The sequence below is a fragment of the Amblyomma mixtum genome, chromosome 1 (genome assembly GCF_055824585.1).
Source record: "Amblyomma mixtum isolate Tamu chromosome 1, ASM5582458v1, whole genome shotgun sequence".
Classification (NCBI taxonomy): domain Eukaryota; kingdom Metazoa; phylum Arthropoda; class Arachnida; order Ixodida; family Ixodidae; genus Amblyomma; species Amblyomma mixtum.
This window is the reverse complement of record NC_143012.1, coordinates 37,960,459-37,983,312: the sequence shown is the minus strand read 5'-3', so window position 1 is coordinate 37,983,312 and position 22,854 is coordinate 37,960,459. Positions and strand designations below refer to the sequence as shown.

Genomic DNA, 22,854 nt, shown 5'->3' with positions numbered 1-22,854 from the left:
ATTACTGATCGTGGAGTACTAGGAAGCACTCGGTTCAATTTGAAATCTGAATTATGCTTAACTCGGAGCGGTCCTTAAACTTCAAGAGGGAATTTTTTACAAACATGATGTTGAAAATACCGTTTTAAGATGTGAATAAAATCGAGTCACATTACGCATATGATTCCTCATTTGGCGACAGGTTTAAACTAGGTATATAAAGTAGGCTTATTTCCAAGTGGCGAAATTTGAAACTTTGTGTGCCCTTTTGAAGCTACCCAGTCGAAAAACACAAAAGAAAAATTTCGGTGGTCACGACAAATTTTTTGTAATGTTCATGGCCAAAAACTTGTAGTAACAAAAGAATATTATGAGGTTACTACAGAAAAGTACTACAGAAAAAAAACTGCAGGTACACTTGCTTTCGAAAACAACGAAATAAAAGTTTTAGGCCCTTGCTTTTTCTGACTGAGTGAACTACGTCGCTCCTGCAGGTAGTGGCCAAACGACGACCATCCCTTACAAAATTTTATGGACTTCTGTCTACAAAGTCTATAGACTGTCTATAGACAAGTCTTGCAGAACAGTTTATAGGCATTACAAATGCTATAGAGAGTCTATAGACAATCCAGTGATTTATGGCCATACACTTTTAGTATACTTTTGTCGATAGATATTCTATAACCTATGAATAGATAAAAATAAATATCTACAGGAAGGCAATAGAGTCTATAAGAAGTCTACAGACTGTCTATAGACTGTATATATTCCCTTTTTATAAGGTATGAAGCGGTCCCCAGTAGTATAGCAAAGGTGGTACGCTTTCTTGTCTGTCGTTTCGCTAAGAGCTGGCTCTCTTCCGTCCGGGGCATACAGATTGATTAGTTTTCTCCATGAAAACCACCTTACCCTTTCAAGAACACAAGCCAGCTTTTACCAGAATGCCACTCGAGATTCAATACATTTTGACGAAACATTACCGACTGTTCCACGTCGTGTTTCCGTCATACGCGAGTTCGCGGCTTCGCTACGTCTCACCGTGTGCCGGGTAAAAAAAAACGCTGGTGCCTGACTGTCGTGTATCGAATCACGTTTGTGCCTGACTTCGCAAGGATCTGAGCTCTGGACCGAATCGCCTTGTATTGCGCAGTTCCGGTTTCAACTGGAAAACTTGTCAGCCTCGAATAACAAGCTATCAAATGACGCTTTCCCGAGAAGCGCAATGCGAGAAATTATACGGAAAATATGGGCTCCCATCAACGGCGTCACACAGCTCCTTCGTTTCTTAGTGACCGGCAGACAGCAGTCTGCTCAGCGGACTTGGAACTACATGCCTCGCTGTAGAATACGCAGTGAGGCCACCACTTACCTTATCTCAAATCTCTTCCAGCTTCACGTACGGTAAGTCTAATATTTGTCATGTTATTAGAAAATTATTGAATTTCATCAAACATTAATTTATTTACAGCACACTCAGGGCTCCCAAAAAATACTGGCTTTGAGAAAGAGACTAGGTCTAGGATGCAAAAAAAAAATAAATGGCATAGCAGTTGTGATCGCAGCAGAGTATATAGGATGACACAACAAATATTGAGTGAATACATGTATAGTAGATCATCATATCGTCATCAACAGGAAGAGAGCATAGTTGTTCAGGGAACAAACGCGAGTTAATGACATTATAGTTTAAATCAAGAAGACGAAATAGGCATGGGAGAGCATGAAACGCAAAGGCAAAATAACTTATGGTCGGTAAGGGTAACGGAGTGGATTCCAAGAGAAGGCAAGCATGGTAATGGGTGGCTGAAAGTTAGGTGGGCGGATGAGATTAAGAAGTTTGCGGGGAGAATATGACCACAGCTGGTAATGTAACGGGTTGATTGAAAAGATATGAAAGAGGTATTTGATCTGCAGTTGGCGTAATCAGGCTGATCGTGATAATACATGCATGTAGTAATTATAGACTGATGGTGGTGTAGATTACCTCTGTGGTACGCCTGCGTACACACCAGACAAATGAGAATTGTGAGTGTCAACCATGGCAGTCTGCCAACATTTAGCATGGAAGCATTCAAACGCAGTTTAATATATCAAAGTAATCATAATCTTTATGAACCAACAACACTCTTCACTTTCGCTCCTCAGTCATCGACAAAAGATGCTTTGTTGGATCCTCCTTGCTCTGAAGTCAGTGTGGTTTGCAAAAGCCACGGACCAGACATTGTTTCCAGGACGCTGTAAGCTCCGTTTATTCTCACTTCAGAGTACACTTTACTGATAAGTGCGCCGTGATGATTTTCATGAGTCGTCTTCAATGCGTTTCAGCTGCCACGCCTCGAACTCTCTGCGAAAGCTCCGTGTGCAAAGAGAGAGGTGCGTATCCACAGCATCTCAGCTAGCTGCTCTCTGCGGCCGTGAAACTTAGACATGTTTTTAAAGTGATAGAATTAACGCCTAATCTATGAAGCCTCATAGATTGAGGCGTCAGGCGTCGGTCTCAGCGGCGGTGTCTGTGTGAAGCCTTCACCTGCCAACTGGGGCAGGTGCCAGCTGTACACTTCTTCTCACAAATTATTTGCAGCACTTTAAATGTATAGCTTTCTCGTCCAGTCAGGGCCAATGAAGGCCGTAAATAGTCCCTCAAGTATTCGAACATTGCTAAGACTAGTTTTCAAGCAGTAATTGCAGAAATTCAAAAGGTAGTTCAGGTTGGTGCTTTGAAAGTATAGATGGCGTTTCATTTACTGGTTAACTGGGAAGAGAACCCCCGCATGAACACAGCACTGCATAAGCTTGATGCGCAGTGATGCCTCGCCATTCGTAAACATGGCGTCCGCCGAGTCGGCCGAGTCGCATGCGCGGAGCAGCTGGATACTGGTTCTCTTTCCTTCGCATGGATGGAGTCACCAGTAGCGGAATTGGGGGCCCTGGGTAACACGTTTTTCGGCGCACGACGTTCTGACTCGCTCAGATCACTGCATCCTTCACAACGCTGCAATTAACGACTTGACGATTTGTGAAATGGAGGAAAGTTTAGAGGGATTTCCCTTTCTTCATTTTTTGGGGAAATGAGGTAGAGACCGCCCTAAGAATGACTCCGCAAAAATTAATTAGTCAAGCGATTATGAGTAGAAATATAATAAGAGTAGAATCAAAATGGAAATAGAACAGAATTGGAATAGAATCAGAAGTGCAACAGATTGGTGAGTGAAAGACAATGAAATCAAAACTGCAATACAATCATATTTGAATAGATTGGCGAGTAAAAGAAAAATACTATCGCATTTCCTCTGCATATATCCATTTGATCAACCCTCAATTTTCAAGGGTGCCCCTTCAGAATGTTGGAGGTATACCACGGTAGCCAACAGCAACCCCGAAAAAACTGCTCAGTCGTGCAAGACAACACCGAAGGAACTTTCCTGCGAGCAAATGCCATAGAGCTGCGGTAAAGAAAAATTCATTTTACGGACGGTACCAAGCATCGCCTGAACGAAAAACTTTTGAACGGAGCATGTTGCTACTGTCTGTTCTGGCCTCTCTTTTAATTCAAAATAAAAAAATTGTAATAACACTACCAGCTTTCCACTCATTCACGCCACCCTAAAGCAAGGGCTGCTTGATAATACCTATAATTTTTGTCTCGTTCCTGACTGTAAACTGTGGCTTTAAGAAATGCAATGCTCAACGTGATATTTCATAAAACTTTGTTACATCACTTGCAGCCCAACTGATACTGGCTTCTGTAAACCAGACTGCCGACCCATGCGACGACTTCTACTCCTACGTGTGCAACCGCTGGAGTGAAGCACATCCGATTCCCGACGACTTTACCAGCATGAGCCCATTCGTTCAAGTCACGCTCAAAGTGCAGCAAGATCTGCGAGGTGACCACACCACTTGGATCTGACTTGATTTCCTCCTCGCAGCTTCGTTCGTAAGCCACAGGTGACGCGTACGAGAGCCGTTTAATGTACACAGGTGCTACATCTTCGCCATGCTTGTTTCAGTGCGAACGCTGCGATCGCAAAAGGACAAATATGTTTGCTTTCTGATCAACTTCGCATGTTTGATCCATGTATACACTACCACTAGCACTACTACTACTACTACTGCTACTACTACTACTACTACCACTACCACTACTACTACTACTACTACTACTACTACTACTACTACTACTACCACTACCACTACTACTACTACTACTACTACTACTACTACTACTACTACTACTACTACTACTACTACTACTACTACAACTACTACTACTACTACTGCTACTACTACTACTACTACTACTACTACTACTACTACTACTACTACTACTACTACTACTACTACTACCACCAGCACTACTACTACTACTACTAGCACGAGGTGATTGCTTTCATATCTGTGTCAACTCTAAAATGCGTGCGAATCACTCATGAATGTCGCCTCATTCATCAGCGGAGTACACCCGCCGCCGCGGTGGCTCAGTGGTTATGGTGCTCGGCTGCTGACCCGAAAGACGTGGGTTCGATCCCGGCCGCGGCGGTTGAATTTCTTTGGAGGAGAAATTCTAGAGACCCGTGTACTGTGCGATGTCAGTGCACGTTAAAGAACCCCAGGTGGTCGAAATTTCCGGAGCCCTCTACTACGGCGTCTCTCATAGCCTTAGTCGCTTTGGGACGTTAAACCCCATAAAACCAAACCAAACCAAACCAAACCAAACGGAGTACACCCCACTGCACCTGCATCCGTCCTACGAGTTTCAGTTTTCTAACCTCATCACTCCGTCCGATCATGAGTTTTCCCCCGGTTCTAATTCCTGCACACTGCCACATTCATTCGCTTCATTAAACCACCCGTTACGGCCCATTTTCTTTTAACGAACTACACGTGTGTTGCGCAATTAAGGTCTGAATCATCTCTTCAGCTTTAGCTACAAGGTCATGAATTCCCGCTTGTTTTCTATCGTACTCTCCTCCCCTAGACAATCGTGTAAGACCGTAATTCTAACTGCTATTCAATTTCTTTTTGTTTAATTGCCTTTAACAATGGATAATACCAGATATATAACAGCAGCTGTGATAAAATAGTTAAGGAAACGTCAGGACGAAATAAGCTCACAACTAACGAGTGCTCACGGAGAAATTTAATTAAGTTCAGTGCAGACATTGAGAAAAATAACGATAGATAAAGTAGAAACAGCCGGCGAAAATAAGGTAGAAAGCAAAGGTGAGAAATTAAGAAAATTTCTTTACATGAGTGGTGAAAAGCAAAAGTGCTAACACGACTGCCCTTACCACTGCGGTGCTGGTGTTCTTTTGTTCGACAAGCGTAGAGCTAAACGCTACAAAGTTGGAGCTTGCTAAGCGTTACAGCACAGTGCGGCTGTGGTTTACTACCGTAGAGCTAAGCGCTACAAAGATAAAACTGGCTAAGGGTACAGCTGTGCTCTACAACCCTAGAGCTAAGAGCTACACAGTTACAGCTTGCTAAGCGTTACAGCACAGTACAGCTGTGCTTTACAACTGTACAGCTCAACGCTCCAAAGTTGCACCTTGCTAAGCATTACACCCAGTATAGCTGTGCTTTGCAACCTTTGAACTGAACGTTACAAGGCAGTTCCTTCTCTTCGGGGTGAAATGCTCCTGACTGCGATCAAGTGTTATAGAGAAATTTTTCAGCGCGATGTTTTAGCATCTCGGATGAATAACCTGACTACTGCCCCATTTTCATGCGAATGTAAAACTTTCTAATCTTGTTCCTGCTGCAGAAATCCTCGAAAGCCTTCCGGTCGTCCCCGAGGCCAAGACTGCCCGAGAGAAGGCAGCGGTCGCATACCATGCCTGCATGAACACAAGTAAGTTGTCCGGTTTAAGCCAGGCGCCTGAAAATTCACAGGGACACCTAATTACCTTATGTGTCGGCAATGTGATAGCATTAGAAGTTGTTCATGCGTTTCCCGGAAGTGACGTCACTTCCGGTCTGGCGACGTCAGTTTCCTTCAGCCCATTAATGGATTTCTCCGCTCTGGTAACGTCACTTTCCTCCACCCATACAGTTTCTTACTATTACCTAGAGGGAAAGCTGGCAAGCCGTCTATGGGAGTTTGCATGGAGACCCCACGTGACCACCTCAGCCACCATGGGCGCTCAAAGCATCATGGGGCGGTGAGCTACTTGTTGCGGAACTGTAACTTTTGGCCAAAAAATAATAAAAAAATAAAGCTGTTTGATAGCTACAAACGTCCTAACATTCAATATCTTGTCTAATGATTGCAACAAACGAGCAGAAAAGCATTTAAGTGCAAAGTTTGCCTAAAATAAGACATGACTAGCTTTCCTATTGGCCAAGTGATGAACACTAAAAAACTAATATTTCGTAATTAACAGGCACACTTTTAAAAGTAAATATGTTTTCAAAAAAAATGTTGTTGTTTAGATACTTTAAGAGGTTTTTTAATGGCATTTCGGAAGAGTAAAACCTTTTATTGGCGTCGTGTGTCGTCGCGTCTTCACTACTATGGCTTTTGCACACTGCGTTCGCGCGAAAGTCGTCTGCGCACACACGAACTACGTTTTCGGAATGAAACGCCTTAGTACTGCCACTCTGTGTTCCCGAAAAACTACGACTGTGCCGCAACAAGTAGCTCACCGCCCCATGATGCTTTGAGCGTCCATGGTGGCTGAAGTGCAGCGCCGCCAGCTTTCCCTCTAGGTAGTAGTAAGAAACTCTATGCCTCCACCTAAAGGGCGAATTTTATTATCGACGACACATAATTTTTTCCGATAAGGCATTTTGTGCTGGCGCATTAAAGAAGCCAGTGCGTACAGATTATGTATACGTGTTTCATCCTTCTACAGACACAATTCTAGTTTTGCTACCAGCGACATTTTGTTGCGAAGCTAAGTTTAGCGCATGACTGGCTGGACACCACGAGCGATTAGCTTCATTGTTCACAAAAAGAACAAAAAAAAGAGAGATGTATACTTGTAGACTTTCCGGTTCAAGTCCGAAAATTGAGCCACCAGAAAAATTACTGGAATGTACTAATTATGCTCTACTCATCTTTCGTTAGCGCATCCTAAAAACGCTGTACTTTGCTGCCTCACACAAGCACTGCGGTATAATGAAACATTCAGCAAGCGTTCGTTGCCCTTACAACTTGACGAACTTAAAAAGCGGTTCGCAAATGGGCGCGGATGGCCTTTGCTGACTAGCTATCCTCTATCGCAAACGGCTGTAACATTCGTCGCCTATCGATTACTTGACTGACGAATGAGCCAACAGTCCAGAGAACACCGCTCCTAATTAGTTCCCATCTAGAGCTTGTTTTCACACTTAATATAGGCGTAAGTGTGTTAGTCCCGATCTCAACTGACTTCCAGGAGTCCTAGGCCTTTCGTTTTCTGCATCTGATCCCAGCTTAACTAATTTAGTCAACTTGAACAGCCGGTTAGCATTGTGTTTCAGCCTCTTCTTTTCATAAGATGGCAAAATTTAATCCCATGCGTAATCATGACTGCAGGCAACTGACGTGCATTATCTCATACGCTGATCACCATGGCATTCGCCCCAACAGGCATCAGTGAAGAAGAAGGCCTAAAAGCGGTTCGACGTGTGCTTGAGAGAAATGGGCTCGGCAGGTGGCCCATCCTGGATGACAAGGACGCTGCAGAGGTCGGAGAATTGAAGGACATCGTCGAGAAGACAAGTCTGACGTCACTATTCGCAGTTAATATAGTGAAGGACATGGACAACCCCACGTCTTATATTCTCCAGGTAGCGTACTGTTTATTTCCTTTTCCAGATACTAATGCTGTAGACGACAGCTTAAGAGCAGAAGGTTCGTAGTATTTTGGGCTGTAGGCGTTGCGACACACAGTTAGATTTTTCACGAATTTTCAACAACTCGTGCTCCATCATGAGACCCAGAAATGAAGAAAGCATCTGGTGACATTGAAGTTACCCACTCTCTTAAAGAAGTTATAGACTACATGTCATTTTTTAAATGTTGGCTTGAGAATGCTGGCTGAACCAACACCTGTCACATCTCTGTGGATAACCGAACCGCGCCGTAAGGTAAGGGATTAACGAGGGAGTGAAAGAAGAAAGAGAGAAAGCGGTGTCGTAGTGGAGAGATCCGAAATAATTTCGACCACTTTACATGCACTGCGCAATGTCAGTGTCAGGTGGTAATGCACTGACGATGCACAGCACACGGGCGCCTTTTGCGTTTCGCCTCCATCGAAACGCGGCCGCCGCGGTCGGGGTCGGAACGTCATCAGTCGTATCGAGAGCACAGAAAATACAAATCGCGCGATTAAAAGAGTCTCTCCTTATTCTAACGAAGAGATAGGCCTACATAAACAATGGCAAGCAATGAATTAGCTATAAGCATGTTAAATTGCGCCTTGAAGGGTCATATGGGCAAAATCTGGAGAAAATCTTCATGAAATAGCCCGCATACAGCCATCAAAAAGTATCGAGATTTGTAAAGCGAAAAACAAAACCTGCTTTTCTAAATGTATATCCCCATCTAAGTGAACAAAGACAGACGAACGAAAAGGCGTTTTAGGGAACACATGGAAACAGCGCAAGCCATTTCAATCCCTCACGTAGAGATCTCTATTCCTCGTGACGTCAAGCAGTCATACCAAGCCGTGGTGTTTACCAACCGAACTTGGGTATTGTCGTGTCTGTTCGGGCCTCTTTTTTGTTTGTTAACTCCCGGACCAGTCTTAGCATTATGGTTTCTAGCACGACTGGTCAAGGAAACCGTGAGGCGTATTAACCGGCCCGTTGCGCCAATATGAGCCACATGTGAGGCGTACAGGCTTCTGTGGCAACACTGTACTTCCGATTGGATGGAAGTGTTTTATAACTGTCTCCACGACCAGACAGTAGCTGAAAAATTGCCAGTCACTCATTTCCTATGTAGAAGAACCTAATGCGCTTGTCAGCACGTGGCATTCATGGTAGGTTACGACCACTGTATGCTTATTTCGTAGTAAAGGATTTGACGAAATTTCATCCGGTCAGAATGCATCTCAGAACGTAGTGCATATCTCAGAACAGAATGCAGCTCAAAACTGAGTGACCAAGTCAATTCTTGATTAGGATGATGTTTAGGAACCTATACGGGTTCCTTGTTTCTTTTTGACGGTATTAGGACGTAGCTGTTGCTCATACTTGAGATTTGTACTAAGGTTCAGGAATGGTTATTCACCTATTTATTGCTTTCATGATGGTAGCACATTAAAATGCACAGGAAACTACAATAGAAAGCATGCCATCGGTTTAATCTCGAATGCATAACGCTTCCATCATAGCAGATACCACCCTGACCACTGGAAAAGAGATTTCTTCTTTCACTGGTAAATAAAGTTTTAATGAGGGAGCGTTAGAAATTTCTTCCGAAAAATGTGTCGTTGGTCATAAAATTCGTTCATTATCTGGAGGGAAGTTGCATCACCAGTCCGAATAATTTCCATTGGCTGGAAGTAACAAGTAAGTGACGTCTTCAGACCATAAATGACGTCAATTCCGGGCAAGGCATGAACAGCTGCTAATGCTATATCGCGTTGCCAACACATAACGTAACTAGTTGTCCCTGTGATTTTTTTTCTCCTTTTTGCTTACTCGAGCAGCTGGGCCAAAGACCTACCACTAACATAGATGCTTGCGACAGCTGCTGGAAAGATCCCTCCACAACTCCAGCCACGAAATTTCTGGAAGTGTCGCAAGTGGCTGCGAAGCTGCTGTCGCCGGGGGCCACTCAACGTCAACTGAAAGCCTTCGCACGGTCTATGCTGTCCTTCTTCTCCAACCTGGATTCGGTGAGTTATATCTAGATTTAGCTCACAGGCTCCTCATTTATAGCGCAACTCGAGCCAATAAATTTTGCGGAAGTCGGCGAAGCAAAACACCTTCGTGAGAAATATCATAGCGAAGTTTTCATTGAGCGTTACAGTTCACGTACGCGCGCCATGAAGACACAGCAATGGGCAAATGGTGAAAAATCTCGGCTATAACAAATACAAAAGCTTAATGAAAAAATGTTACGGATACCACCAATCTGGTTGTCGAAATAGTACGACATAAGCAGCGAATGTAAACAGCCCAATAAGTTGGAAATGGTTGGCTTTCACTCTGATCCTTTGTAGGGCCAGCCTTTACCAGTAGTCTAAAAGCGTATCTTCTACATGTGCATCCGGAGCATCATGCACAGTGGGCTACTCGGCATCATGACTAATGACTAAGTATCATGTCTAATGCTCACCAAATAGCACAGGTAATCGGCTCAATATTGGAAATTTATTTATAAATAAATAAATAAATAAATTTCCAATATTGAGCCGATTACCTGTGCTATTTGGTGAGCATTAGACATGATACTTAGTCATTAGTCATGATGCCGAGTAGCCCACTGTGCATGATGCTCCGGATGCACATGTAGAAGATACGCTTTTAGACTAGACACTCGGTGGTGTTGATGAATGGAGGTAAATAAGGTGAATTTCCCGGGTACACGAAGCCGTTACTACCAGAGAGTCTCGGAACATTACTACCTCTACACACTGAGCAAAGTATGAATGTACTCGCATCTTCTGTTGGCAATGAGCTGGAGAACATCTCGTGCTCTATATCTTGTATACACGTGAGGTAAGACGTGAACCACAGCCTGCCGCACATGTTGCACGACACAGCGAATTCGTATTGCATGAAGTGCTTCCCGAAGTATGCACCGGTCCCGGCAGTAGACGGTTCAGGAAAGATACAGGAGCGAAAAGTACGAACATGGTTGACGTGAGGAAACGGTGCAAGCTCTGTACTGTACACAAGCTTTAATAGACGAAGAGTGATTTCATAACAGCTTCTTTACACGTGCGCTAATGGACACCCCTCAAACAGTTCTGTTTTTATAGACTTCAATCCAAAGAAAAAAAAAATTGACTGCCGTTAAGCACCACTGCTATGTCACTGATGCCATCATCTCCTCTTTTCTTGATATAAAAGAAGGCTCCCCTAGAAGGGAGTAAACCTTTTCTAGCACATTTCGAAATAGGATCAGGATGTTCTGCCCAAGACTCCGGGTAAATTTCCTCATTTAAAATATGGAATACTCACGACGGGCAACGTAAGAAGATTCTCACCTCAGAAACTTCAATGTTCTTGCTGTTACCAAATTTTTACCCAGATTTTATTCTCCTCCCGCCACCTCTGTTGTCACGGTTTAAAGTACTATTCCTTATCTAGCTACGTCAACTCAGTATATTTTAAGGTGTAAATATACTTCTATCGCAAACACTAAGCATTCTGCCCTTTCATTGATGAAGATCTGCCCCGGGACTTCGGTAGCATATCCTCGTCCTATTTAGGACGCATATTCGAGGACCGTTTACTGAAGTCTAGGGTTATTCTTGTTTGAAGTTCAGGCAGAAAGCGTGCACGGCATTGCATCTAGCGAAAAAAAAAATATGAAGGTAGCGAAGGCGATTCGACCGGCACATGGATTTAGTGTGAACGTTCTTTGTACCGTCGTACGTCTTCAAGGAAACCACTATAGCACCAGTAGACAAACCTCTGATGTTTATAAACATGAATGATAACTTTGGTCACGGAGTAGCCACGGCAGTAACACAATGAGCGCGCATTTACTTCCGAGCAGGCACAGCAGCCTCACGAAGAAAGACGCAATTTGCGGAAGAACTACTGCAAAAACACCATCGAAGAGCTTGAGGAACATTTTCCTGGAGTAAGTATACGGCTATGCCAATTTTCTCTCCCAAAAGTGCCTTTCATCGCAACCCGGTTATATCGAAGAAGAAAGGGATAGCGAAATAGTTCGATATATTAATAATACGATATATAACGAAAGACATTAAATATGCTCATCTACATCCTAAAGCAAGAATAAATTTCACCCACGATAGCGACGTCCCACCCGCTGGGGTTCAGCAATGCACTGCTCATAAAGCGTTGCCATGCCTAACCTGCTTCTCATTGAAACCGCTGCGGACGGCCCTATGGAATTAGCCACTGCCTTATAAAAGCAGTCAAGTTATTTAGCGAGTGCACTATAAATAAAATTTATGTCAATAAAATTAGGGTAGAGTTGATTACCGCGACGCCTTCGGCGGCGAAGCATACCAGTCTAGGCCCGCCCACACTCAAAACAGAAAGGAGTTAAAAGGGAGTAAACTCTCCTTTAGCGCACTTCCTCGCCTTTAGCGCACTTCGTTTTTTAAAATGAAGTGCTCTAGATTGAAGCTTACTCCCTTTTTAGTCCCATGTAGGCATATTTGTGTTTAGGGTGTACGGCCACCGATAGGCTTTGGTTAGTTGGGTCGGCTTAACCTCATTACAGCAATGTGGCGTGCAATATGAGTAGAAAAAAACCAAAGGCTACCCTCAAGCACATCCCAAGTACACCTCCTTCTGCGCTTACTGCCAGCAGGTTCCGAAGAGCCCGCAACCGACCCGTCTCCGCGTGCGAAAATTGGCCGAAGAATGCCTCTAGGAGAAGTGACATTTGCAGGGCCCCGCCCCTCGTTCGATATACGGAACGACGTGCAAAAGTGGTATTCGATATACAACGCGACTTTCCTACGCTTTTGCAAATGATATTCAAGTGGATAATATGTGTGTTCGATATAGCCAATAATTCGAGATATCTGGGTTCGATATATTTGGGATCGACTGCATCTGGAAGGCCGATGCCAGCATATAAACTCTGCAGGTCCGATGTGGTAAAAATGCGTGCACTGCCTTAACCTGATTTCCGGCTATGTATACGAGATAAATTAACCGTAGAGAAATTCGTGCGCTGATATTCATTTATCGGGGAGTACTGTGTAGATGTAGGTGGACTATGTGCGTACCTGCGTCCATTTAAAAGAGATTCGGTTTCTTGCTATACGTGGGAAACACGATACGTTTGTCTGCGTGCATTCTGGCTGCAAGCATCTTCCATTCACGGTATACACCATGCGAAGGAGTGAAGAAGTGTTCAGGGTGTTTCTGTGCGGCGCAGTGTGTGTGCGGACCTACGTTTAGGTTTCTAGTGCAGAGGCAGGGAAGATAACTATTTTGTCACCAACAGGTGAAATATCACTTCATGGAAGTTTCTTTTTTTGTTGTTGTTCGGAAGAAGCGTTAAGCTCTTGTCCCAGAAAACTAACGCATTCTTTGCCTCGCCATCTTCTGGCGTCACAGCTGGATCTCTTCGAGCTGCTCAAAACAGAGTTTCTGAAAGTGAACGTCACGATCAGCAAGGATGAGAAGATAGTTGTCAACGCTAGACCGTACGTCGATAAAACTGTGCAAGTTTTCCTGCTAACAAAGCCGTGAGTACCTCCTCACATTTTTTTATTTTTCAGCATTAACTGGCAGTGCATGTACTTTTAGCTAACTTTTGACTTTATATAATACCCAATCCAAGGCGCAGCAAAAGGACCCATTGTAATGGGGATAACATTTAGGTTGCCGTCTTTCAAAACGACAAGGTTTCTCTAAAAATCTCTGATTGGTCGAGATGGTCGTGACGTTATCAGCGCCACCAAATTTGATAATCTAAGGACTAGAATGTTCGAGTACCGTCTGTTCGATTATCATATGGAATTATACTACGGCGACCAACACATCCATCTTAATCCACCTACTAATCCCCGTATAACCAAGCTTAATAAAACATTTACCAGCTTTTCCACACGTACCACACACTTTACCACACATTTGCCTAGTCTCCTACATTGGGTGCTGTTCAAAAGTCGGTGATGAAAAAATATTTCAACCAATGTTGGTTGATTTTGATTTCTGGAGTGAAATGAACATTTTATATAGAAAAAAATGTTATATATATTTTTTCAAATTTGTGGAGTTTCGACTATATATGGGTTAATGACTACTTCGAAGGAGGTTCTTGATGGGCCGAGAAAATGCTGTACGGTGGTGTACGCAGTTCCGAGAACACGACTTTGGAAGTGACTGAGCCATTTTGCTGTGCAATTATGCTTCTAAACATACATTCTTCTGAACATAAACATTTTGACCACAATCATAACATAAACATGTTATATTTAGAATAACATAATGTTATTCTAACATAATACCTTAGAATGTTTGTGTTTTCTAAACCGTTTTCTAAACATAGTTCCAATGGAGTAAGCTCTTATATTTCTTCGCTCGATTTTCAGCAAAGTTGTGTACAACTACCTGGGACTCTTCAAAGTTTTGTCGATGCTCCCACTGGTGTCCAAGGAATTCGACGCGCTGCATGGTGAATTCAGACACATTGTGTTCGGCGTGTCGAAAAATCATCCGCGCTGGATAACATGCATTCAGAGACTGCAGAACATCATGAAGGACACCATCGGACGCCTGTACACGGAGAAAAAGCTCAGCAAAAAAATCAAGGAAGAGGTAAGCGGGCGAAGATCTCCGCAGCCATTTTCTATAGGCAACAGTACGCGAAGCTCGGATCATCATCATCATCATCATCACCCTGACTACCCCCACTGAAGGGCAAAGGCCTCTCCCATGTCACTCCAATTAACCCTGTTCTTCGCCAGTTGTGGCCACCGCATCCCCGCAAACTTCTTAATCTCATCCGCCCACCTAACTTTCTGCCGCCCCCAGCTACGCTTGCCTTCTCTTGGAATCCACTGCGTTACCCTTGACCACCGGTTATCTTGCCTTCGTATTACATGCCCTCCCAAAGCCCATTTTTTCCTCTTGATTTCGACTGGGATGCCGAACGTCTCATTATGTTGTGATTAACTTACGTGCCATAGGCACCTGAAACGAAGTCTACAGCGTTCGAACAGACTTGATTTCATTAAAACAAATGCTCATGCATTGCTGGTAGCCGTATAGCACGCTAACATCAGGCATCACCTGGGCAGTTAGCCTTTAGTTGTACCAGCCTGAACTGTTTTTTGTGCGAGATCACATACCTTGAGTTTTTAATTGGTGACACCTCGAATAAGAACACGCCATCACCCTACGTTTTGGCTTGATGTCCCTGGAATAAGGAAGGGGGGGGGGGGGCGTCTACGCAGCAGTTGAGATAGAAGGATACCGGTTTCAGAAAATGCGGGGGCCTGTCAGAGCATCAAGGCAGCAACTCACTAACGACATTCAGTTGTGCCCAGTCAGCACCTATGAGCCTCTGCACACCGTCATGAACCGCAAGGCGAACACTGCTATAAACGTAATCGATCGTGTCTACTCAGAGTGTGTACAGGTGAAGTGTGTTCTAAGGTGCTGGCTTGCACTGCGATGTTTGCGGACCCCAGCGACAACTCGCCGCTTCAAACAGGTAGCATCTGTTTGTGTTCCTTGCGGGCCAAACGAAATCAAAGACTTCCGGTCATTCTGACAGTAAAGCTCACTGTAGCGCGTTGTAATCGCTCCTGCCAATTGCTGAGCACTTTCATATAAGCAGATGATGACTAGCTGCATGTAGTGTGGACGTCGCTCAGTCTACTTTCCTTGCGTCTCTTTGTGTTTCGCGCCTTTAACCAAAGATGGGCGTCGCCATAAGGAGATACTGCAGGCCGCTTCTGAAGGAGCCGATGCCCACACTTCGAGATTCGTATTTGTTGGTTAAAAGCGGACAAAGTACACGAACAGATTGCCGACCGTCACTATTTGTGTGTTTTGCTCTCCATGTCACTCGTCGTTCTATCAGGGCTGTTAATGCGATAGCAACAGAAGCCTCATCGGGAAAATATGTGCCGCCGGTCATAAAATTCGCTGGTTGGCTGGACGTAAGTGACGTCACAAGACAGAATAGTTTCATTGCCTGAAAGGAAGTACGCCACTAGACCGGAAGTGACGTAAAGCCATCAACAGCGTCTAACACTCTGAAATCGCCAACACACAAAGTAATAAGGTGTCCCTGAAAAGTTTTCGATTCTACTCCGAAGCAGAGATAGCCGGTAGCACGTGTGGATGCAAACAGCTTATCACAACATTGTCGCCTGTGGATTCGGATCTTCTACAGGATAAATGCCTTTACCGATGATGTCCAGGGCTGTCCTCTATCACCAGCACGTACCTTAAGCTTTCGCATTTTGTTCGCTGTCCTATAGATAACCTGCACCACACCCACATCCAGCCGGATCGTTTATCTCTGCTTTTCTAATAGAACACTAATTGTTTATTAGGCTTATTAGACTTCTCTCACATGTCGATGTTTTCCAGTCCTACTTGCGTACAGTTGTAATTCTGGAGCAAAATCGGGACTGTGTTTTGTTTGCTTTTCTCTCATCATGTTCTCAAAAGTGGCCTATTGTTCTTTCGCAGGGAGAGCTGCTTGTCCGTAAGATTGCCAAGACGTACTACTCCGGGCTACGCCACATTGTTTGGATGGATCACGAGACTCGTGAAAAGGCCCGAAATAAGGTTTGACTTTCTATGTACCCGATGCTTAAAGTTGGCACGCTTAGCTAATTAAGATACACGTTCCAACACCTGTCACAAGCATAAAATGTGCAAATAAGTGGTTTTGGACTTAAACGTAGTGAAACCGAGTAGTCGCGCGAAAGCATGCTTTCACTCTTCGCGAGGTCTTCTTGCTAGCATCTGCATGTACACACAACCGCGTTTCTCGTTCTTCATTTTCACACCCTCACTCCACTCGGCGGCAGCTCTCATTAGCTACAGCTGGCGCGACGCTCCTCAGAACTTTCCCGAGCTTTTCCCATTGGCCGCAGCTCGCGCGGCACTCCTCAGAACTTTCCCGAGCTTATCCCATTGGCTGCAGCTGGCGCGGTGCTCCTCCGAAATAACACGAGCGTTTTCCATTTGGCTACAGCATGGCGCAACGCTCCTCAGAACTTTCCCAAGCTTTTTCCCATTGGCTGCAGCTGGCGCGATGCTCTTCCGAAATAACACTAGCTTTTTCCATTGGCCGCAGCTGGCGCGGCGCTCCTCAGAACTTTCCCGAGCTTTCCCCATTGGCCGCAGCTGGCGCAACGCTCCTCAGAACTTTCCCAAGCTTTTTTCCATTTGCTGCAGCTGGCGCGAAGCTCCTCAGAACTTCCCGAGCTCTTTCCCATTGGCTGCAGCTGGCTGGATGCTCCTCCGAAATAACACGAGCTTTTTCCATTTGGCTACAGCTGGCGCGACGCTCCTCAGCACTTTCCCGAGCTTTTTCCATTGGCTGCAGCTGGCGCGGTGCTCCTCCGAAAAAACACGAGCTTTTTCCATTGGCCGCAGCTGGCGCGGCACTCCTCAGAACTTTCCCGAGCTTTCCCCATTGGCCGCAGCTGGCACGGCGCTCCTCAGAACTTTCCCGAGCTTTCCCCATTGGCCGCAGCAGGCGCGACGCTCCTCAGAACTTTCCAAGCTTTTTTCCATTTGCTGCAGCTGGCGCGAAGCTCCTCAGATCTTTCCCGAGCCTTTTCCCATTGGCTGCAGCTGGCGTGACACTCCTCCGAAATAACATGAGCTTCCTCCCAATGACTGCAGCTTGCGCAACGCTCCTCCGAATTAACCCCGCTTACCCGGGCTACTCCGATGCATCACACAAGAAACGAAGATTCTTGCTCGGGGTTGATACTTCTGGAGTAGTGCTTTCACTTTAGTATTGAACCTGGAGAATCACAGCAAACTCAGGGTCCTGCTGCATCTCAACTTAGGCAGGTGCTGGTTAGTAAACTGATGCATGTTTTCCGGCATTTTATAGCGTGAAAGGGGGGATGAATGATGACATTCAGCCTAAGTTTGCTGATTAATACTTGACATATTATTGAATGCAGTGTTCCATCCGTTAAAGGAACTGACGTTCTCATTTTATTTTTGCCTGAAATCACATGAAGCTTGCAGAAATGAAACACCGGGTTGCTTACCCGGACACATTTCTTAGCGACGACTACATCGATGAAGTATACAGTGACGTAAGTACTGGTCTACAAATTCTCTCTAAAAGCTGTTGTTTTCTCACCAAAAAAACAAAGCTGTTCTTGTTATACAATGTCATAATAAAACCTTCTACTGTTATTTGACAAGCAGAAAAGATTTAGCAGATAGAAGAGAGAGAGGAAACAAACAACGGGGAAATTTTAGTTCAATTTACCGCATCTGATTTTCGCCTTTGGTTCTCTCGTTTGCGCCATTAAAATCAATATAACTAAATAACTAACTTTCGTTCTCTTGTTTAAGAGTGAAATAGTAATTCAATGGCTTGCCGTGAATATATTGAACGACAACTTCATTTGCTGTTTGAGGGCACCTATGTGTTGTGGTCATATGTGTTGCGGCGAGCACAAGATCGGGAAAATGCACAAAATTAGAGAATAATTAACGACTGAGTCAGTACGAATAAACTAATAAGTAACTATCACATTAAGCGGTGTTCGAGTATCCTGCGTTGTCCGTGTAGAGGGGAGTTAGGAGAGCGCAGTCGTCCACAGGAGTACGTTTTAAAGCTACCATGAAATGGTACTGCCAAGGTTAAGAAAAGCGGAGGAGCGATCGGTCTTTCATCACTTGTCACCGCGCTGCAAAAATATTTAAGATATAGTCAGATACAACTCCGGAACGAAGCGGCTTTCCCGGTCTCAATTCCAGCCAATGGCGACGGTCGATTCTCATGACTCTGCTAGCACTACTATGCAGGGAGTGGCAGATGAAAGGGAATAATCCCCTTTCTGCATTGTCACGCTGTCAGGCTCATGAGATTCCACCGGCGCCATTGGTTGGAATTGGGTCCGGAAAAACCGCTTAGTTCTTGAGTTGTACCTTACTATAGCATCATCAACAGTGAATATCTCGGTGATTAAAAACGAGTCTCAGCCTCTCCCCCCCAAACGCATAACACGTCGACGAAAAAGAAAAATAATAAAAAGCAGATTGAGACTGCTCCCCGCCTCGCCAAATTCCACCCACGTTAATTGGGCACACCCAGTGAGAAGGCTGGCCCAGATTGGCCGTTAACGTCATTGGCATAGAGACAGTTAAGAACGCGCAGGGATCGATGGCGAGCAGCAATTTTTTATAATTATTTGTAAATTATATAGTCCACCCAGTATTTTTAAATTTCACTCGAAAACTTACAAAGACCAGCTGTACATATTAGTCCTATTAGAACATTACTATCAAAATCATTTCAGGGTCCCTTTAAATACCCTGCCCGTCATAACCGGTTCTGCACAGCCTCGAACAGCCCTCGGCGTGCATGCACAGCGTTTATCCTGTATTTTTTATTATTCAAGTACCGTGTTAGAAGTGTGGGCTGCCAGACATTTTTGTCTTTGAGTCATGTCCCCACGGACACATTCCTTACAGCGGTCTTCTTATCTCTCTTTTTCTCTCCCTTCATTCCCTTTCATTACCAAGAATTTGGGACAAGCGCTTCTAGTTGCCTTGAGTGCTACTACGTGGCGCATGGCCTTGAAGATTGAAGGCCTTGAAGATTGAAGCATTAAACGACAGGTTAAAAACACTGAAGTTAAAAATTGGATGAATACAATGGAAAAGAATCATAGCGTAGAACTATATCGATACTGGAAAAGGCAGATCAGGAAAGAATTTTTCTGTGACAACTTAAGAGGCAGTGCCTTACTTTTGAAGCTAGGTCAGGGTGTCTTAGAACGCGCAGCTACAAAAAGAAATTTAAGGAAGATGATGGCACATGTGCAGTGTGGGGTAGATCTGTGGAAAGAATTGAACACCTCATAATCAAATGTGATGGTATCCATCCGGATGTCGATGCAGGCGCAGTCACTCTTCCTGAGGCCCTATAGTTTAAAGATAACAATGGTCATGTAAATAAATCTGCAGTGGAAGTTAGCAAAAAGCGATCGGAGGATTGGTGGCTGAAAAGCAGAGATGTGGCATAAGGTTAGAATTGTAGGAAACCGTAGGTAAAGATGATGGCGAATCTTAATGAGAATTGCCAACACAATAAACAAAAAAAATAATAAAGAAAGAAAAGCTGAGCATGGTGGCAGTTGCCACCACCCCGTTTCAAAGGGGGCGCTCCTATCCATCCATCCATCCATCGAAAATTGGGCGTTGCCATAACCCTTGGCGTGGGAAAGAAAATGACCCAGTGGTTGCAGGACAGAGCGTAATAGGCCGCTCGGAATAGCAGCACTATATGAACTGTAATGAGAAGTGAGTGAAAAGGAGTAATCTGTCTTCTAGCACACTCCCGCTAGAGTACTGCTTACTCCCTTTCTACTCCCATTAAGGCCTATTCGTGTTTGGAGTGTAGTAGCTGTCCTAAAGTCCTGGTAATGTCCCTACGCGTAGCGTAGCAAACCAGATACTGCCTATGACAGAAGCCAACAGCCACAGAAACCAAGGGGCACAGGGGATTTTTTATTTATTTATTTTGTGGTGTTGATCAATTTAGAATATTACTGAATATGTTATCGCTTAAAGTAATTGATTAGAAAAGCAGAAGAAAAAACAACCACATGCCGCCGGTGGGATCCGAACCCACGACCTCCGAATTACGCGTCCGGTGCTCTACCTCTGAGCTACGGCGACGGCTGTCAATTCTGCTTTCGGGGGTATTTATGTTTACAAGTAACCTAACCTTGAGAGTGTTCATCAGCGCCACCCACGTTCATAAGCGGCGGACGTAGAACGTCCTGATTTACTGCATGTGTGACGTAGAACGTCATCGAACGGATTTACCGCATGTGTGAACTACGTCACACATGCGGTAAATCAGGACGTTCTACGTCCGCCGCTTATGAACGTGGGTGGCGCTGATGAACACTCTCAAGGTTAGGTTACTTGTAAACATAAATACCCCCGAAAGTAGAAGATTTGACAGCCGTCGCCGTAGCTCAGAGGTAGAGCACCGGACGCGTAATTCGGAGGTCGTGGGTTCGGATCCCACCGGCGGCATGTGGTTTTTTCTTCTGCTTTTCTAATCAATTACTTTAAGCGATAACATATTCAGTAATATTCTAAATTGATCAACACCACAAAATAAATAAATAAAAAATCCCCTGTGCCCCTTGGTTTCTGTGGCTGTTGGCTTCTGTCATATTTATAACGAGCCCCTCATTCTCCTTCCCTTGTTTGCTCAGATACTGCCTAGTTAACCTTCCTGCGCTTCCGTTATTCTCTCTCTCTAATAAATGGCCAACTTTTTTTTGCTTATTGCTGGGGACGTGACAGATGCGCTCTAAATGTCACCTGAAATCCCATATTTCATATGAGATATTAAATTTGCTACATTGCGACGAAAGCGATGCTTTTGCCGACCGTATCCAAAAAGTAATGCGTGTTTGTTTATTGAGTGGTTCATGCGGTCTGGTTTTTGTGAAATAGTAAGGAATAAACAGTTGTTAAGTTTTGTACCTGGTACGCCCCAGTGGTAGCTTCCGTGCCTTTTTCAGGTTGGTAATGTGAAGAAGTACGAACATTTTGTCGAAATAAGCGACAGGTTTGAAACAGTGGCTTACCGCCAGCTTCTGCTGACACTACGAGAATGCGCCAACGACACAGATGAGTATGTTTAAACAACTTTTTTTTTTCAGCAGCATCGGTTTCCCGTCCAGTGTAGTGTGTAGAAAAGGTCATGTGTTAAATACAACATCAGCTCTTAGTCACTCGTCCTAGTGGCCTACAGACAGGTTTCAGTTCACCCTGAAGTCACGACTAGATTAATTTATATTTGAAGCGCTAAATCTCGCATTCAAAGCCGGGTGTCGTTGTTATAAATTAATTACCACTGATTCTCTGTGGTGCAATCGCAATAGCTAACCTTATACGATCTCAAACGACACCATTCTACACTGTAAAGCATACCGCCTTTCCAATCACTCCATAAAATAAATTGAGCACCTAATTCCATTTTTGGCTCAGTGGTTATGGCGCTCGGCTGCTGACCCGGAATACGGGGGTCAAATCCCGGCCGCGTCGGTCGAATTTCGATGCAGGAGAGAATAAAAGAGGCCTGTGTACTGTGCGAAGTCAGTGCACTTTAAAGAAGCCCAGGAGGTCGAAATTTCCGGAGCCCTTCACTACCGCGTCCCTCATGGCCTCAGTCGCTTTGTAACGTTAAACACCCATAAACCATAGACCATGATTCTATTTTGTGCTGTCAGTGAGATAGCAGTTCAAGCTGTTGAGGCATTTACCGGAAGTAACGTCACTTCTGGTCTGGTGACGTCAATTTCCTCCATCTAATGGAAATGCTCCCGTTTAGTGACGTCAGTTTCCTCAAGCCAATGGGAGAACTCCAGCGTGGTGACGTCACTTACAATTCCAGACAATCAGCGAGTTTAGCTACCGACAAAACACTGTCTTCTCGATGAGCCTTCTATTGCTATCACTTTGAAAATCTACCTGGAAATAAAAGTCATTGAGCTTCGCTTACCTGAAATATGCCCTTTTCTACAACTGTTGGCATTGTTTAGGTGGAGCGTCTCAGCATCGGAAGACGTCAATGCCTATTACTCCTCTGACACTAACGAAATTGGTGAGTTCGTTTGACGAAGCGCCGCTTTTGCAAGCGTCCCCTTTACAAAGCCACGCGCATGCACATGCGCAGTAAGTATGTGGCTATCAAATAATCGCCGTGTTAAGATTGTTAACTGAAGTCACATGTGAACCTTTCTGTCCTCAGTCATACCCGGGGGAATACTTCAAGACCTATTTTTTCAAGAAGGCCTTCCATCGTAAGTCTCTGTGTTCCGTCACTAACGCTGCACTCCCGAAAAAGAGAGAGAAAATTAATTTTTTATGAGCGAAATACTAAGCGTTGAGCATGTTGGTGGTTTTTCGGTGCTTGCATTGAAACTTAGCCGTTGCATGTGTGGTCCCTCTGCGCTACCTAGGTGGCAGGTGGGCTACACAGGTCACGTGGCCGTGTGACGTCATTGCGAACTGCCTACCGGATAGTGAGGAAAC

At 44.5% G+C, this 22,854-nt stretch overlaps 1 protein-coding gene across 1 annotated transcript in view; it reads left to right on the top strand.

Moving 5' to 3' along the window:
• Nucleotides 1-2,137: 2,137 nt before the first annotated feature.
• The window catches only part of LOC149366058 (membrane metallo-endopeptidase-like 1), a 33,796-nt gene continuing 13,079 nt past the window's right edge, over nucleotides 2,138-22,854 (top strand). Inside the window, exons 1-14 of the mRNA XM_089550770.1 lie at nucleotides 2,138-2,216; nucleotides 2,305-2,352; nucleotides 3,705-3,866; nucleotides 5,744-5,830; nucleotides 7,553-7,752; nucleotides 9,621-9,809; nucleotides 11,642-11,728; nucleotides 13,189-13,319; nucleotides 14,169-14,398; nucleotides 16,286-16,380; nucleotides 17,799-17,876; nucleotides 21,339-21,451; nucleotides 22,362-22,423; nucleotides 22,571-22,622. Coding sequence (XP_089406896.1) covers nucleotides 2,138-2,216; nucleotides 2,305-2,352; nucleotides 3,705-3,866; nucleotides 5,744-5,830; nucleotides 7,553-7,752; nucleotides 9,621-9,809; nucleotides 11,642-11,728; nucleotides 13,189-13,319; nucleotides 14,169-14,398; nucleotides 16,286-16,380; nucleotides 17,799-17,876; nucleotides 21,339-21,451; nucleotides 22,362-22,423; nucleotides 22,571-22,622 — 1,613 coding nt within the window. The remainder of the gene's footprint in view (nucleotides 2,217-2,304; nucleotides 2,353-3,704; nucleotides 3,867-5,743; nucleotides 5,831-7,552; nucleotides 7,753-9,620; nucleotides 9,810-11,641; nucleotides 11,729-13,188; nucleotides 13,320-14,168; nucleotides 14,399-16,285; nucleotides 16,381-17,798; nucleotides 17,877-21,338; nucleotides 21,452-22,361; nucleotides 22,424-22,570; nucleotides 22,623-22,854) is intronic.